At 41.1% G+C, this 18,581-nt stretch overlaps 1 protein-coding gene across 6 annotated transcripts in view; it reads right to left on the minus strand.

The window, feature by feature from the left end:
- Positions 1-7,254, minus strand: part of ZFC3H1 (zinc finger C3H1-type containing) — a 43,318-nt gene extending 36,064 nt beyond the window's left edge. For all 6 annotated transcript variants that reach the window (XR_008732275.1, XR_008732276.1, XM_055710545.1 and 3 more), the window contains exons 1-2: positions 6,492-7,254; positions 2,239-2,658 (exon numbers count right to left, since the gene is read on the minus strand). Coding sequence is in view for 4 of the 6 variants with exons in the window: in XM_055710545.1 (XP_055566520.1) it covers positions 2,239-2,658; positions 6,492-7,239 (1,168 nt within the window). In the remaining 2 variants the exon portion in view is untranslated. The remainder of the gene's footprint in view (positions 1-2,238; positions 2,659-6,491) is intronic.
- Positions 7,255-18,581: the final 11,327 nt, after the last annotated feature.

Here is an 18,581-nt window from a genome sequence, read left to right on the forward strand (position 1 = left end):
ATGTACTGATTCTAGCTAAAAACCATTAATATAGTTGATGGAAAAATTATAACTATATTATTTAAATATAACCATGCATCTATAGTGTTTATCTGTATACAAGGAAGGAAATTTTGTGAGAAGCTTGGACACCTATTCCTATTTTACCTTTTCTTCAAAGATTCCTTCCCACAATTCAAATGGGTCGAAAATAAGCTTGTACTCCATACAGCTCTTCCTAGCATTTCATGAAAAGCCACATTCAGAAAGGCACTGTTTAAAATATACCAAAACCTTATACCTCCACAAAAATGGTATGTAGTAAATACTGAAGATCTTCCTGCTTGCACATGCATGCATTTTTTAACAATACACGTAGAAAAGGAAGAAAAATAGTATCTAATACCATATCTGTTCTAAAAGTGTTCTAAAGTCAAATTCAAAAAAGTTCTTACACTAAGCAAAGATCCTAACCATCCAGTCCACAGGATGAAAGTAGGGAGACACGGATGGTACAATCGTTTCTGAGATGCGGACATATGTAGGGACATATTACACAAACCAAAATGCTCTTTCAAACCAGAAGGGGATCGTACAGGCTGAACAGACTAATGGGCAACAAGGTAAGGAAAGCAGGGAATACTGTGAAGCCTCTGTACCACACAGAGTTAGCTCTAGAAAGAGACAAAAACTTCCCCGAGTTTTAAGACAAGTTCTTCAACTTAAATGGGTCTGGAGAAACATCCAGTACACCATTTAAAAATAAATATAATTGGAAAACCAAGTTTTGCTAGTTTATCAATATATGCATAATTAAGCAGTATACATTCATTTGCTACACATGGATCTGCAATAACTCAAATCAGCTGGGTTTTTCTACCTTGGAAGCCTGTCTTACATTATCTTAAACCATCACTCATACGTAACTTCTGCTTCCAGATCATTCCTATGTCATACATTTGAGTGGTGTGCAAAAATTAAGATGTTCTTGATGTGCATACTATACCATCTATTTTCAACTTCAGTGCTTCTAAGTTTTAAAGTTGGATTTACTTAGAGATTGTGTTGCTTTTTTAATAGCTCTTTTACTCCTGTCTTGCTGTGTTCTCTTCCTGCAGGCTACTGGTTTTTCTTCTACAGTCAAGATCTGTCAATATTCCTCATATCTCCCATTAAAAACTACATTACCTCTTAAACACCACCAGAACCTATTTTTTTTCTATTAATGGGAAATATACAAGGGGAAAAATACCTAGAATTAAGGTTGTTTGGCTACTAATTATCAGTTTCTTCTTTCAGTTTTACAGACTTTGTCTTCTAAATTCTCATTCTGAAGTCATGTATAAATCATTCTGAATGAGTGCTCTAGAGCTACCTTTCTTCATATTCCTACTACTTACTCACCTGTATCCTTAATCCATCCATTTACTACTTTGTCACTTCCCACTCAAATTGATAGTTCATACATGTTGACTAATTAGCTAACATAAGATAAGCCGTATCTACAAGCACACCCTTATTAGAACTAGATGAAGGCTCAAGCACAACCAGTTTGAGCTGGTTGCCTTATTTTGATGCAAACTTAAAAGTAAGCTCAAGGGCTATTAACACAGTTCAGCTGGATGCAGTAACTTGTTTCTTGCTAACTGGCTCATGCATCTGAGCAATTATGCTCTTTAGCCTGGACTTGAGAACTAGCTGAACAAGATACTTATTCTACCGCTACATTTCTTCTACAAATCTTTTCTGTTTCTGGCCCATGATTTCTTCACTATTTGTGAATATCAATAATGACCAAAATAATTCTGGTGAAAATATCTCATGAAGTCTTGCTACACTGAAGGAAACACATAACAATGGCGAAACGCAGAAAAAGATGTCTCTAAATGTTATCCATTCATCTCACAAAATACCCACATTTTGCTTCTGCATAAAACAAGGGAAAAAACTTTCAGTGAAAGCTAATGATTTGTGTTGTGAACCGCAATCAAAACCATCATGTCTTGTTTCTATGCTTTCTGCCAAACTATCAGTTAGCCTAAGAAACCATGTAAGTTAAAAAACAAACAAAAAATATGCTTCCAATCACATGTATGTAATTAAAGGAATTAAGTACATTAAATCTGTAACTTAAAACATTTGACATTTTAACTAAAATTAGTATTTTAAAGTAAAATTTTCCCCAACACCTAATAAATCCGAAAGATAACAGCAAGCAAAAATAACTTCACAAGCTATAACAATTTTACAAGTATTTACCTTGGCCGGATTCTGTGACTTCAGATTTTTGTGATGACTGTTTTGTTCCTTCTTTGCCTTTTTTTAATCTGCTCCTCTCAGCTGGAGTAGGCAGTTTTTGTCTGAGAGGTTTCAGTTCAAATGCCTGAAAGGCTATAACTGGATTTTTCTCCTCAGGAGATACTTCTTTTATAGCATCCGTTGTAATACTGTCATTTTCTACATTTATTTGGTCCTCAGCATCCACTGTTCTATTATCATCTTGTTGTTCGTTTTCTTCCCTGTTGCTCAGAGCTAGTCTTTCATCTTTATTAATGTATTCAAGCTCTAACTGTATCTGTTTATACTTCAATAGCAGATCTTCAAAACTTTCTTCCACAGAATTTTCATTTTTAGAAGAGTAGTTCTGCTTTCTAGATGGAGACCTTCCAAAAGTTTTGGCTGAATTACTGGTCAAGAAAATTAAGACAAGAACATGTATAACCTTAAAATAGTGGTGATATTACCACTGAAGACTAAATTATGACAAATAGAACTGAAGATCATTCTTACCTATTTTAATTTTACCTTAAGGCTAGCTTGAAAAATATCCCTTATAAATATGAGCAGCATGCAAAAGATTTATCCATTGGTATATACTGACAGCTTGCTTAAACATTTTCTCAAACAAGCAATTTAAAATATGCTACTTATGACAAGAATTTCATGAATTGCTGAGAAGTTTTGTTTCTTGCTCACACCATCCTCCCAGAAACAACAGCTGTAATGCTCAGATGTTTGCTGTCACAGACAGCGAGTCAGGGTTCCACAGTTCATAACTCAAGTACTGACTCCCCATCTGACATTCTGAAAAAAGGGAGGTTAAATTAATTCTCACTCATTTTATCATTTCATAAAATGCCAAGTCTAGCCACAGCACAATTACACACTGGCTAAAAGACTTGTAATCAAAACATTTAAAAAAAAACACTAAAAGTGGTTTGGGAATTACTAATTATTCAGAAAAGGTTGTCTATGGATGCCCAAGGGATAGATTTTCTTGACAACATGTTGTCCAACACAGGCAATGGAAATATTCTTAAACAACCACAACCAGAATAAAACGTATCACTATTAAAGAGATTCACTTCCTCTTACCTTAACCTGACACTCGAAAAGCTAAACTATCCTGTAAAATAATCATGCTCAAGGGGAAATCTTTTAGGATACCGAGTCAGGTTTGATTCACTTGACCATCAGTATCAACCCCACTGCGGTAACAACTGACTCACACCCAGTTATGCAAAATGCATTTTCATCAACATCACCTCCTAAAACAATAAATGGAGTAAAACTAAAAGCTAAAATAGGTATCCTCTGAATGCAGACATACTGAATCCAGAGGACGTTGACTTTATATTTGAATTCTGCTCACACATGTATCAGTAACTCGGATGTTTAATTTTGCTACATTAACTTCTAATGTAAATATAAAGAATCTTGGTATGTATTCTACAAAAGCCACTTCTGTACTACCAGTTTTGTTATACAATACTTTCTTAGGTATCAGTACAAAAAGCAGAAACTAGTAAAAATAAACTACGTATTTTGCCAGAAGGCAAACAATCTATAAATACATTGAAAATACTAAAAGCTGTGTGCAGTATAACACTAAATTATGTAATAAACATATTTGTCAAATTCACTTCCAACACATTTCTGCTTCCAACAAGACAGCTACATTAGTGATTTTGTGAGTCACAGGAAAATCTGAAGCTAATTAAGTGATTTAACAGCATTTATAAAAATAAGTCTAACTATTATTTAGTACTAGAGTCATCTAGAGTTGGGTTACAAGACAAAGCTTTGAGATTTTTTTGCTCAGGATAATACAATTCCTAGAGCTCCCACAACGGTATTAATCAGAAAATTCTGTGCTTCACATATGTAGAAGTTTTTGTTATATGTGGTTCTACACACAGATTGCAAGACTACATGAAGTGCTATGAAAGGCAGACAAGCATATATACATAAAAACAAGTTATTTCTTCGATCAGTTCAAGTGAAAATTCATCCTACAACCAGAAAGACCAACTGAAGAAACTGGGGGGGTTAAAAGTGAAGAAAAAAATTGTACACTGTGTAGAATTCAGAATTCAATGGAAACAGAAAATCATATTTTGACCCCGTATTTCAGACTCAAAATTCCACAATTCCCTACGCAAGAATTTCTGCAGAATGACTATCCAACAGCTTCATGTTAAAGTTGCTAGGAATTAAAAGAGAAAAGCCTATGAAAAGCTAACGCCCAAAGAAAAGTAACAAGAATTCTTTAAGTGTTCCACTGTGTCATTTACTCCATTTATACATACACTTCTACAAAGCACTGTGTGAAGTACTAACTCAAGGATAAATAAAAAAAGCTTAGTAGACACTTAAACATTTCACTCTCCTGGGGGAATACCACTCCAGGCCACAAGCCTCCTTGTCACCAGTTGATGAGAAGGTCCCTTCTGAAGTCACACATCCATGAACTAGACCCCTACTTCATTAATATTACCAACATGGAGGTACCTTAGTATTTAGGAACACTGTAATATAGACTCCTGTAGGTGGCAAGGATATGAAAAATACAGAAAAAAAAACTTACATCGAGAGAAAACCTTGGGCCATCCTTAACTACACAACCCATAAACAACTGAATGCCACTTTAATAAAGAGCAACAGTATTAGAACCTTCTCCACATTTAAGTAGTGCATCTTAAAGTATCAGGGGAAAGAGCTCCTCGTTTTCCATTTCTGGTTTGAAAATGGAATCACCAGTTTCTGAATGTTCTTTTAATTAAAAGCACAAAGGAGATTCTTTATCCATACCAACAAGCACTGCAAGTCTGTTTAGGATGACCAATATGTTTGCCCTGGAAATTACTCATTACACAGAAAGTAGCCATTTTCTGGTACTCAGAGCAACACTGCAAATTAAGAGACTTAAAATCTATTTCAGCACTAGAACCATCTTAGTGTGCGACCCTGGGCAAGTCACATCATCACTTACTGCCTCTCAAGAGAAGATCCTTGCATGAAGAGTTCTTACTCCAGTAATGCTTCAACAAATGAGATTATATAAAAGCATCTCTACCACTAGCTTACATATCCCATTCACATTTTTTTTTAAACTAGTAACGTGGATAAATAATCTTGCATCTAAAATAACCTAAGGATCCAATGAGTAGCTTTCAAAGCCCTAATTGCCAGCACAAGTAGGAAAAATTCCTGTTCCTGGGATCAAACAGCACAGTCAAGCAAACGACACACATTCTTTGACTACTGGTGTGGAAGACAACAAAACACTGCAAGATTCTGGAGAATAGGTTTTATCTACTAGTTCTCCCACTCAGTGCTTTTTCTACTTGCCTACACTTTCAGTTCGGCAACAATGCAGTTGCCTCAAGTTTCAGTACCAGGCTGCTCGTAAGTTACACTTGGAGTCCATTCTTTACGTTTCTCTACAGCAAAGCTGGAAAACGAGAACAGCTTCTTCCATCACTTCCAGAGTTCCTACTCCTACAAGGAGGTAATACTAGAACTCCATTAAAAGTCACCTAAGCAACTGTAAGAGCAATCAGTAGAGAACATCCTGTAAGAAGTGCTGCATATGGCTTTACCGTGAAACAGAGCTTTCCTATGTTACCCAGACTCTCATATAAACCACATTCTGTGCATACACTCCCGGTTCAACTTTGGTTTAGCTTTAAAGCTCGTTTTAGCTACGTGTAACAGCCCCTGAAGAGCTGAAAGGGAAAATGAAAAACCTCTGGATCCTTCATTGCCCAATAAGGGAAATTAACAAGCTTACGGTTTTAGCTTTACAACTGTGACACTAATTACATACACGAAAAACGCCACACCAAAGACTGACCCTGCTTCACAATATTCACACTTCGGGCTAAAAAAGCAGCCACCTGGAATCCAATCGACTAAAGCTCTGTCTCAGGCTACGCTTTTTCTTTCTCCCTACACGGGGCAGATCGGCCAGGTCGCAAGCCAGGTCACGGCAGTAATCCGGCTTCCCAACAGCCTCTCCTTGAGAAGCAGGGCCCGCTGTGCCTGCCAGCGCCCGGGGCCGGGAGGGGAGCCTCCCTCTCCGTTACCCTACGGCAGCCCCAGCGCCGGAGCGGGAGGGAACAGCGTCCCTTCCCAGGGCTTTCGGCCACGTAACGCGGCACTGACACACCCGGGCCCACCCCAGCAGCACGGCCTCCCCGCCTCCGCTCCCTCTCACGTCTCAAGGATACATTTTCGAGGCGAGAGCTCCCTCCAGCCCTGGCTGCTACTGAATCCGCCGCCGCCTCCCCCTCCGGGCGGCCTCCCCGGAGGGTTGCCTCCCCGATCGCCGCCGCCTCGGCTCCCACCCCAGCGCCCTCCGCCCCTGTAAGGCCGCCCTCGAAAGCGGAATCGGTCCAGGGCATTGTGGCTGCGCTCCCAGAAGGAGAGCCGGGGGCCCGTCTCGGAGTGCGAGCCCGACGGCATCCGCGGCGCCGGCATGGGCGGCGGATGGGAGCGGAACGAGTCCTTGGGCCGATACCCGCCGTGGCCGTGCAGGTGCCCCATCTCCGGCGGGGGCTGGTGCCGCGAGCGGGGGAACGGCCGGCCGGAGGAGGAGAGGGAGATGCCCCCGCGGAGGCCGGGAGGCGGCCTGCGCCTCGAGTAGGGCCTGCTGCTGACGAGGCCGCCGCCGGGCGCGGAGCTGCCGCGGCCGCCGCCGCCGCCGCAGGGCCCGAAGCCGTTGTTATCATCGTCGCTGATTTCGCCGTCTTCCAGCTCCCCTTCTTCCTTCGGGGACAGCCCGCTAGGATCCAGCGCCGCCTCCGCGGGCGCGGCCGCCGCCTCCGCGGCCGCCATGGGGCCCAGGCCAACGGGTCTCGGCGAGGCAGAGCGCGGCCCGCCTCGGCCGCTCGGGCGGTTTCGTTTCCTGCGCAGGGCGGCCCCGCGCCTCGCCTCGCCCCCCCACCCCCCACCGCTGCTCGGCTCTGCCCCGGCCATCGCGAGCTCTCGCGAGACCTTGGCCCGTCTCTTCTGCCCAGGCAAGGAAAGAAGGCGCGTTACGCGGGGGGAAAAAGGGGGGGGGCGGGGGAAAAAGGGGGGCGGGGCAACACCCCCGCGCGGGGTATCCTGGGTAATGTAGTTTCCAACTCGGGAAGCGGCTGTGTAGGCAGGGGGCGGGGAAAGTCGGCGGCTCAGCCTATCGCGGGGCGGGGGCGGGGGCGAGCGCCAATGGGGGTTCGACCCGCCATGTCGGTATAGGAGGCGAGTGGGAAGGCCGCCATCTTGTTGAAGGGAAGCGAGCTGGCTGGAGGGGTGGGGCGGTGAAGCGGTGGTGGATGGCTGCATGTCGGCGGGCTACGCTGCTCGCTGGAACACGAGTGGCAATGGCAACTTCCTTTAGCATCGCCCGGCGCAAAGCCAACCACAGCGCTGCTGGGGAGCAGGTGCTCATGTGGGTGCTGGTTTCCCCGAGCCACAGACGCTTTCTCCGTTGGGGGGGGGGGGGGGGGGGGGGGGGCGTGTCCTGCTGCCCCCCAGTCGGTGCACAGGCTTCTAAAGGAAAGGCACCGGCTGTTCTGGCGGTGCCCAGCACCCTGGTAGGCATCATTAACCCACCAGCTCCCTCCCAGTAGTTAAAACTGCTGTGAAAATTTTAAAGAGGGATGTTTCTGGGAAGTTCTCCTGGCAGGTGATTGCTTTGAAGTTCAGATTGGCCCTAACGGTTTCTGTGACACGAGTGAAAGCATCAGAGGGGATAAAGCAATGACATAAACTGCTTAAATAATTTGTTTTCGTTTCACTCACCTGAGTATTCTGGTGCTACCTTGTCTGTTTCAGGGACTTCACATAATACCAGGGTGTTGTCAGGTGAGCACCAATGGTTTTCTTGGGGAAAAGGAGAAACCTTATTTTAAATAAAGCCTTTCAAAGTCCTGGAAAGCACCTAAAACTTGACTTCTAAAAATAGCACAGCTCCTGGGATTTTCTTTGCAATTATCATGTGTGCTAAATATCAGCAGACTTGCCATGGACGTCCAAATTGGAGATAGACTGTCTTTCTGTGCCATTCTTGAGGGTGAATTATGAAGGGGTTTTTTTCTGTGCCTTTCTTGAGGGTGAATTATGAAGGAGGTTTTTTTTCTGTGAATAGTGTGCTACAAAATCACAAATACCAAAAATAAAATTCAGTATCATACTGCTATTTACTTTTCTTCTTTGCCTTTCTCTCTAGATTTTCTAGATCCAACAAGAACAGGGAGAGTCTATAATGCATATGCTTTGTAAAGTCCAAAATGTGATACTGTAAAGTCAGTCACGAAGAAAAACCCTGTAAGACTTGATTTGAACTTTTTAGAAGGCATCGCTTGTGCTAAACAAACCTACTTTTCTTTGCTCAAAACGCTTTGCATCCTCTTGTTTTGACCTAACTGGACAAACAACATGATTTAGAACAGATACTGTTCCAGTGACTTGACTTCATACAAAACTCTGGTTAGAGTACCAGAATTTGTATATCACATCCTAAATTTCTCTAATTTCTTCTGTTTAAAACTGTGTGGATTCTATTAACATTTATGAAGAAGAATGAAGCAAGTTACAAGTTTGCTTTTTTTTCCTTTTTTACAGGTATCCACATACTACAATAGTGTGTTGTATCAATTATTCTATTCAAATAGATGTTTTCTCTAGAAATCATGCTTCATTGGTGGCTTACACTATTTTACATATCACACAGTATTAAAAACATCGACAAATATGACACAGAACTGTCATGGTTTAACCTCAGCTGGCAACTAAACACCACACAGCTGCTCACTCACTTCCCACGCTTGCAGCAGCATGGGAAGGAGAATCAGGAAAAAGGTAAAACTCATGGGTTGGGAGAAGAAAAATTTAATAATTACAATAAAATATTACAAGGATAATAACAACAGCTTTAATGAAAAGGAGAGTGAGAGAGAGAGGAATAATATCCAAAAGGAAAACCAACAAGTGATGTATAATACAACTGCTCACCACCCACTGACCAATTGATGCCCAGGCAGTCCCTGAGCAGTGATCGCAGGCCCTGGCCAACTCCCCCCAGTTCATATACTCGGCATGATGTTCTGTGGTGTGGAATATCCCTTCAGCTAGTTTGGGTCAGCTGTCCTGGCTGTGTCCCTTCCCAATTTCTTGTGCCCCTCCAGCCCTCTCACTGGCAGGGCCTGAGAAACTGAAAAGTCCTTGACTTAGTGTAACAACTTAGCAACAGCTAAAACATCAGTGTGTTACCGACATTATTCTCATATATTCAAAACGCAGCACCGTACCAGTTACTAAGAAGAAAATTAACTCTATCCCAGCTGAAACAGGAACATGAACCTACTGAAAACTTTCTGAAGTAGCAACTGGAGGTCAGACAGGTTTCTTAAACAATGCTAGATGTCTCTGTCCGTGTCTGAAATCTGACCTGCTGTAGTTATAAGGAACTTTTAATATCACTACATCTAAGCTGCAGAAATTTCCCTCTCAGTAGACATTTGCCTACTTGGACATCCCAGAGCCTTGTATGTATCTGGTTCCAGTTTCCTTTGTACAGTTACCTTTATTTCTAAGTGTTTTCACACACCAGTAGGAAATAAATATCCGCATCTTTTAGAGTGGGAAGGAATATGTTTATAGAACTGTAAAGCATTTGCAAAAAAGCAGCAGCTCTATGGGAAATTAACCTGCTGTGGGTATTCCCACTCTAGATTGTTACTGTGTGTTTGCCTACAGTTCGTCCAACAAGTGTGCTGAATTTATTCAACAATGCTATATGATCTGTATTACAAATTTCTGGCTGAGATACTTAACCATCTACAAAAGAAGATCCTGAGAACCTTCCAGTGGTTTTGCATATCCTATGGTATCATATGTCCCTTCTTTTATTTCAGTCATCTGATACTGCCTGCTTTTTTTCTCTCGTCTAGGGTTATCAGGGAAGTAATTTGATGTCTACATTTTCAGGAAGAAGTGGAATCATCAACTCTATTCATCACTGTTAATAAACAGGGAAATGAATAGTGTTAAATTCTCTTCTGTAAAGGGAGTAAAATGTCATGTGTAAAAAGTGTGTTCATCTGGTGATTTTGGTGTCTACACATTTGAACAAGAGGACATAAACATTCAAAAACTGTGAGGGAGCTGCCATTCAGGGAGAAAACATTAGGAAATTTCCTTCCTTATGGCATGGGTAATAGACGAAGAGGTTTTTGTGAGGTTTCATTGCAAGGTGTAAATTTAAGACAAAGTAAAAAAAAAAAATCTTGGCTGCATTTCACTGTATGCCTTTAAAGGAGATGGTATTGCTGCTGGAGAACAAATTTTTGTGCCAAATACTGAATATGTTTTCAGTAAAGTAGAAATGGAATAATTTAAAATACAGGAAAGCATGTGCTTAATACTGGAGTACAGAATTTGATTTATTCTTTATCATGTTCCCTGCATATTACCTGCACCTCTGGACATGGGCAAAAAGGCACTAGAGAAATAGCATGTCTGTGAAGATGTACTTAAATTACTGATATTTGTGTACGTAAGCAGATAAGACTCTTGGATTTAAAAGGTATCTTCAAGATCTCTTCCTGCAACTCAGGACTCAGCTGGTGCAGTTGGTAACAAGTTCTGTATTTAAAAATAAATACCAAAGGTCACAGGGTGGTCACACAACTTTAATGCAACTAAGACTCATCTGCATATTTTGCAAATGTAAACTACAACATTAGTGCAGCTATCCTAATCCTAGCAGTATTATTTCTGTAAAAGTCTGAGTGTCCCTGACACAAAAAATTACCATATTCTCATTCCCTCATAATGTGTGTCTCTGGCTCTTTATCCAGAGTTGTAAAACAATACTGGAGTTAGTGGTCTCAGTGACATTTTTTCTTTAGGTGGCCTCATTTCTGGTCCATAAAACATTTTAAAAAAATCACATTTTCAAAGTCTGAGTTAGAAAATCAGTAACATGTTTACCACATAAATTAAATGCTTACAAGTGTGCTTGTTTTTCAGCAGCACAATCTGAGCTTTAAGGACTGGGACACATTTCAGAACATAAAAGTCATTCAGCATCTTTTGATACTGTAGTGTTTGGCTGAGGCTAAATATGTGATTATTTTTATTCCGTTCCTGCTTTTTAAGTGTCAATTACAATTATCTGATACCAAGACAAGCTAGCCAAGTTTAAGCTTAATTCACTTTACATTAAATTGAACTTGTATTGGTGTATTTGGTCTGGCTGCGATGGAGTTTGTTCATCGCAGCCCATATGGTGCTCTGTTTTGGGTCTGTGGCTAAACAAGGGTTACGTTTCTTTTGGCTGTGGCAGAGCCCTGACTGCACAGCCTCAGGGCTCGCTCTGTTTTCGACTCTGCCCATTCCCCCACGAGTGGGCTGGGGGTGGGCAGGAGATGGGGAAGCACAGCTGACCCAAACTGGCCAAAGGGACATTCCAAACCATGTATTCTCAGCACTAAAAATCAGCGGAGGAAGAAGCATGGTAGGGGAGTTGTCTTTAGGCTTACCATTGCTCAGACTGGCTGGGCATCAGTCTGCTTATGGGAGGTGGCAAGTCATTCCTTTTGCGATGCTTTTTTTTTTTTTCCTCTTTGCCTCACCTGTTACCCTGGGTTTTATCTCAATCCATGAGTTTTCTCGCTTTTGTTCCTCCTGTTCACCCCCCATCCTGCTGGTGGGGGGAAGTGAGCAAGTGGCTGTGTGGGTGCTTAGCTGCTGGCAAGGGCCAACCCAGCACAGCTGGATACATAAACTATATGCACCATGTATACCTGTGCTACTAGTTAGTGCTTATTTGTACTCCCTGGTTTTTCCCACCCAAACTTCTGACAGGTTGAACTGTAATAACTTTTTTATGGCACTACAATAAACCTTTCTGGAACTAAGAGACTTCAATACCTTTTTTTGTTGTTTGTCACCTTCTCGGTATTCAAGCAACTATAATTTTAAATACTACGGACTCTAAATAATGAGGAATTTTTTTTTTTCTAGTCAAGAAAACATGAAGCAGTTAAAAATTGAATTGGGGGAAATGGTGAGGACAAAGTGTGTGACTGTGAAACGCTTCTTCATAGGTTTTGAGAGCATCAAATTTTATGATGAAGGCATTCTGCCGAAATAGTGTAGATTGTATTTGAATTCCTGAGAATTACGTTGTGGGAAAATAATAGAAGATTGGCAAGGAGGATTGTAAACACACTCCATGACTTGCAGCTGGGGTGTCAAAAAATACATAAGGGATTAAATGAAGTAAAATGAAGTAAAAATTAGAGGAGATGGTAAGATTGAGAAAAAGAACAAAGAATCACACAAACAGCAGGCAGAGCTACACAATGATAGATCAAAATATTTGCCTCATCAGAAGCTTAAAATCAAATAATATTTCACCAAGAGATAGATCTGAGCAAATTATCTTAAATGCTTTAAGGAATCTTCCCTTGAATGAGTTAAAAATACAAGATATAAATATGAGGTATTTATATGAAATAGGAGATTAAAATGAGGTATTTTGCAGAAGACTATAAAAGCTTTTCAAATCAAAAATGTTCTGTAATCTTTATTTTGGTATTTATGGTGAATTAATGATAAAATATGAATTAGTCACATTGATGTGCTCTCAGACATCCACGTCAGCGATGAGAAAAATCTGTTTAATTATTCAGTACCTGTCAGTTAGTAATGAAAAAGTTACTTCTTTTTCTTTTACTAGTAATGAAAAGTAATTTTTTCATTAGTTACTATTAATGAAAAGTTACTTCTTCAAAATCCACAAGGTGTTAAAATGTGATTTTAGGTTTTCATCTCAGGCAGTGATAGTGTCTGATGGAAGAGCTTGGTTCTGTGAGTTCTGTCTTTCCCAAAGTCCACACAAGAAGTGTTTTTCTTTTGGAAGAGGCTTTATTTTTAGGAACACAATCACTGCACATAACTTCATATGGAACACACTTACTCAAGTAGCACTTAACTTCCTCCTGTTATATGTTTGTGGCAGTTTCCTCTAGGGAACCTCAGCACCCTTTATCGCCAGACGCTTACAACTGAGGATCCTGCATTGCTACTTGAGACTCTACACAAGCCTCTCTGTAAGGACTCACAGAAATGAATGGCATGTTGAGGAGAAGTAAGCAAGCAAGGTCAGAAACTGAACCATAGAACTCATGCCCTCTTTAAAGCAAAGACGGCTGTTGGCTTTTTCTGTCGAGTTGGTGGTGTAGTTGAAGCTTGTGCTTTTATTGTATTTGTACATCTAGCCAAAAGTTAACCTGTCATGGTTTAACCCCAGCTGGCAACTAAGTACCATGCAGCCGCTCACTCACCCCCCACACCACCCCCCAAATGGGATGGAGAGGAGAACTGGAAAAAGGTAAAACCCATGGGTTGAGATAAGAACAGTTTAATAATGGAAATAAAGTTAATAATAATAATAATAATAGTAGTAGTAGTAGTGAAAAGGGAGATAACAAAAAAAGAGGAATGAAATCCAAGAGAAACAAGTGATGCACAATACAGTTGCTCATCACCCACTGACTGACGCCCAGCCAGTCCTCAAGCAGCATCTGGCAGCCTCCAGCCAACTCCCCCCAGTTTATACACTGAGCATGATGTTCTATGGTGTGGAAAATCCCTCTGGATAGTTCAGGTCAGCTGTCCTGGCTCTGCTCCCTCCCGGCTTCTTGTGCAGCTGCTCCTGGGCAGAGCACGGGAAACCGAAAAGTCCCTGACTTAGGGTAGGCACTACTTAGCAACCACTAAAACATTGGTGTGATAGCAACATTATTTTCATGCTAAATCCCAAACACAGCACTGTATCAGCTACTAGGAAGAAAATTAACTCTATCCGAGCCAAAATCAGAACAACCCCAAAGACTGTGGTATGTAATGCTTTTTTTACCCATTGATGGGATGACTGGTGTTCCTTAATTCTTTAAACTATGTACATGGCTGAACAAAATAAAGAACTAGAAAGATCTTGTAGTGTTTTCCTTTAATTTCCCGTTCTACCATATGCATGTATTTTTGCTGATAGAAATATCTTGGAGTTTAATTAATCTTGATATAAAAGATTAAGACAGTCATTATTTATAGTATGTGGATGCTACAGCCAACTTTGTGTTAGAGATATTTAACAGATCAAATGTCTGTGGTAATGTTTTACACTTTGAAAGATAAGCAGCTATATATATAGATGAGTAAGTGCAACATGTTCCATTATTTTGGTCATTTCATGTTTTTTCTAAATGCTTTTTAAATACTTCAAATATTCCTTAAAACAGAAAATCTGAAACTAAGGGCTCAAATAAGCATGATTTAAAATAATATAAGCCACTGTACCTTTCATATTTGGCAAGTAAATACTGCCATGGGTTGGATTGCAAACAAAATGTTGGAAGGAGAAAGAAGTGGAAAAAATAAACCTCACATTAATTTCATGAGACTTTTTTTTCCCCGATGAGGTGGGTGAAACTGTACTATAGTGTTTTCATCTTCATCAAGGTACAATACCTTTCTTTTTGTTAAAAGCACTTTAGAAACATACAGAAGCAATATCCTATCACGTCCCGCAGTGTTCCTCAGTTCTTAAAACTCCTCAATATAAACATTTTTAAAGTAGTGTTTCCTACAGCATATACTCAGAACAAAATTGGTCTTGGACACCAAGTTACAACTTAGTTGTTGCAACCTTAAAAACAGCATTTATAAAACATCTTTTTGGATGAAGGGTTAAAAGAGGTGCTTGTTTACTTCTACTGTCACAAGTGAAGATTTGAGCTGTTGGAGACACAGGACATAAGAGTAATAACCTCCTTTTTGACCATGACAGAAAGTTTATCTTAATGTGTCCTTCAGAATTGTGAGTACTTCTGGATAAGTGAGACTGCATTTTGTTAGCTAGGAAATAAATTACTTGCCATCTTACTTTAAGTGAATTCCATATATTACTTAAATAGCAATTTCTCAAGTGTAAATACTACAGAATGTATTACCTCACTTCATGGGTATTTTGACAAAAGCTTTTCAAGTAAACCAGTTTCACTGTTGTTGCATTGTATTTGGTTTATGTGGCAAGGTTTTGGCAGCAGGAGGGGGGCTGCAGGGGTGGCTTCTGTGAAAAGATACCAGAAGCCATCCCCATGTTAGACAGAGCCAATTCCAGCTGGCTCCAAGATGGACCTGCCACTGGCCAGAGCTGAGTGGTGTTGGTAGCACCTCTGTGATAACATATTTAAGAAAAGGTTCCAGTTATTGGGTTGTTTTGCTTTGGCTGCCTCTTTTAATGTGTTCACTCAAATCACAGATGGTTTCAGAATTGTCTGGGATAGAGATAAAACGTTATTTTCCAGTTAAGGTGGATGTTTAGGAGTCAGCATAAAGTCAAGTGTTAACCTGTTTTGAAGGGTGACTGTACAATTAGAGGTCATTTCAGTCATTATTTCTAAGAAGAATCTGCAGTGTTACTACCTATTTGCTTCAAATAATAGCTAAAACCCAATTTTTTTAATGGTTCTTGCCACCTCATACATGGGAAGCATAATAGTCCCATATTTTTCAGGGTCTGAGATAGCTTGCCTTTTCTGAGAATATTCACAGGAGAGAGATGACAAATATTGAACAGCTGAGGTTATATACCAAATATAACATGATCCAAACCAGTCCCATGGGAGCCACAGGTATACTAAAGTACCATGAATTAAATAGGCTCCCAAGGAAGAATGCATAGAAGATAATGTCAGCTCACAGTTCTGTAAGTTATCAAATAAATGTCTACTATCATTCTGAAAACTGATAGTGTTGGTTCAATTATTCTGTCCCATGTAGCATGTTGCATTTGCTTTTAAGTAACCACTGTTCCCAGGGGCAACTAATCCCAGGTGGGTAGAAGCTGGAGCTTCATGCACATTTATATTGGATCAACCTGGATCAGTTCCCATTTGTTGTCAGTGGGGATGACCTTGGCGTCGTGGTTTAACCCCAGCTGGCAACTAAGTTCCATGCTGCTACTCACTCACTTCCCCCTGTCCCAGAGGGATGGGGAGGAGAACTGGGGAAAAGGTAAAACTCATGGGTTGAGAGAAGAACAATTTCATAATTGAAACAAAAGAAAATGTATTATTATTATTGTTGTTACTGATAATAATAATAACAACAACAACCACCACCAATTGTAATGAGAAGGACGGAGAGAGGAATAAAATCAAAAGGGAAAAACCCAAGTGATGCACAATTCAGCTGCTCACCACTCGCTGACTGATGCCCAGCCGATCCCTCAGCAGCGATCGCAGGCCCTGGCCAGCGACCCCCAGTTCATATACTCAGCATGATGTTCTATTGTATGGTTTATCCCTTTGGCCAATTCAGGTCAGCTGTCCTGACTGTGTCCCCTCCCCATTTTCTGTGCCCCTCCAGCCATCTGGAAAGTGAAAAGTCCTTGACTTAGTATAAACATTACCCAGCAACAACTAAAACATCAATTTGTTACCAACATCATTCTCATACTAAATCCAAAATGCAGCACTGCACCAGCTACTAAGAAGAAAAATTAACTCTATCCCATCTGGAACCAGGACACTTGGACAAGGAATTTCTGCCCTCTGGAGATTCCATACTGGTCTTTTTACTGACAGATTACATGCTATAGGAAGCATGGTGACACCTTCACTAGAGTGATGAGGGATATGGGAACACACCCAACATTTTGAAACATCTAAGTCTTTAGCATAACGGTAGGCCAACTGAAGAAAGGTATTTTAATATTTTATGTGAGGATGTAAAAACTTCCTGCTCTTGGAGGACAGACTGTCTTTATGGGTTCCATTCTATTAATCTTGAGTCATCTGTGTGTCACCTCAGTGTAGACCCACGTCCACAGGTTCCCAGTAGTGGCGTGTTCACAGGCAGGTTCTAGAAGATTTTTTTTACTTGTGAGTGAATAGTCCTCACACATTTCCTTAGAGTCTCGCAGTAATTCAATGTAACATCATCGGTTATCTATAGCTTGGATTTATGTGGTGGCTTAGGTGGGGCATGCATAACCTTACGAGTTTTACCATTACAACTTCATATGGAGATAGTGCGTGGGTTTTATTCACAGTGCTCTTGATGTATATAAGGGCCAAAGGTAAAGTATTTGGCCATTTTGTTTCTTCACAAATTTTGGCCAGTATATTTCTTAAACAGAATTCTTCCTTTCATCAGCTCCATGGTGTAAATGCTGTTAGATTCCTAGGGCTTTACAGACCCCCTGGACAACTCGTCCTGTAAAATGAATATCTTCATTGCTGTGTAGTACAAAAGGTATCCCAAAATGAGGCATTCTCTCAAAATTTTTTTTCCGTTTCTGCATGGGTAGGCCTCTACCCATCCTGAGGAAATGTTTATGATTACAGGTATGTATTTCTAGTTACAGCATTTGGACAGCTGTATAAAATCCATGTACAAATTTACAAAGGAAGCCCATGGGTTTGGGTGTGCTGCAACCTTGGTTTTGACCTTACAGAGAAATCTGGGGCAAACCAATCTTGTCGTACTGCTGCAGACACCCACCGCTTGCTGGTGTGAGCCACCAGGTGGGTCACACCAGCCAGGTAAGGGAGGAGAACCTGAGCTGCAACAAGGTGGCCATCTGGGGACTGCCACAAGGAATCGAGGTGTAACTGGCACAGCCAAACAGCTTTTTCATCTCCTGGGGCTGGGTCCTGTAAAACAGGCAGTTCTGAAAGAGAAGTAGGCGGTGACTGCTCTGTGGAAAGGCTGATGAGAGTGTGTTGAGGAGCGTGCTGGCCAAAAGGCCCTCTGGCTTTGCTGATTGATCAGTTAAGGCATTTTCTTGTGCAATATCATCATAAGGAAAAACACGAGTTTAGCATTTCACAATTGCTAAAAGAGATAGTAATAGCAATGCTTGCAGAAGAGCGTTGACATCGCAGCCATTTCAAATAGGAGTACTGGGTGATGTTTAGAAGCTGAGCTGTTTCCAGAGCTGCCCGCAGTTGTGCACAGCCCTAAAGGCATATCAGGAATCAGCGTAAACACAGATTGCTTCAGGGGAGCTGATTTCTCCTATGCAAGTACAGGTCTGCGAGTCAGGACAGCAGGTCCTACAACTTGTACCGAAGAGACGGTTGGCAATAAATAAGCTTCTAGACCTTTGGTGGCAGTACACAGCACACCCTGAAGCTGGATGCGCTGTGGAGCCACAGGGACAGGACCCATCTACAAAAAAGATTATGTCTGGCTTCTGTAGGGGAAAATCTCTGATGCCATGGAGGGGTGTCAGGGGTTGTTCTGTGACAGAAAGACAG

This window comes from Falco cherrug, chromosome 5 (genome assembly GCF_023634085.1).
Source record: "Falco cherrug isolate bFalChe1 chromosome 5, bFalChe1.pri, whole genome shotgun sequence".
Lineage (NCBI taxonomy): Eukaryota > Metazoa > Chordata > Aves > Falconiformes > Falconidae > Falco > Falco cherrug.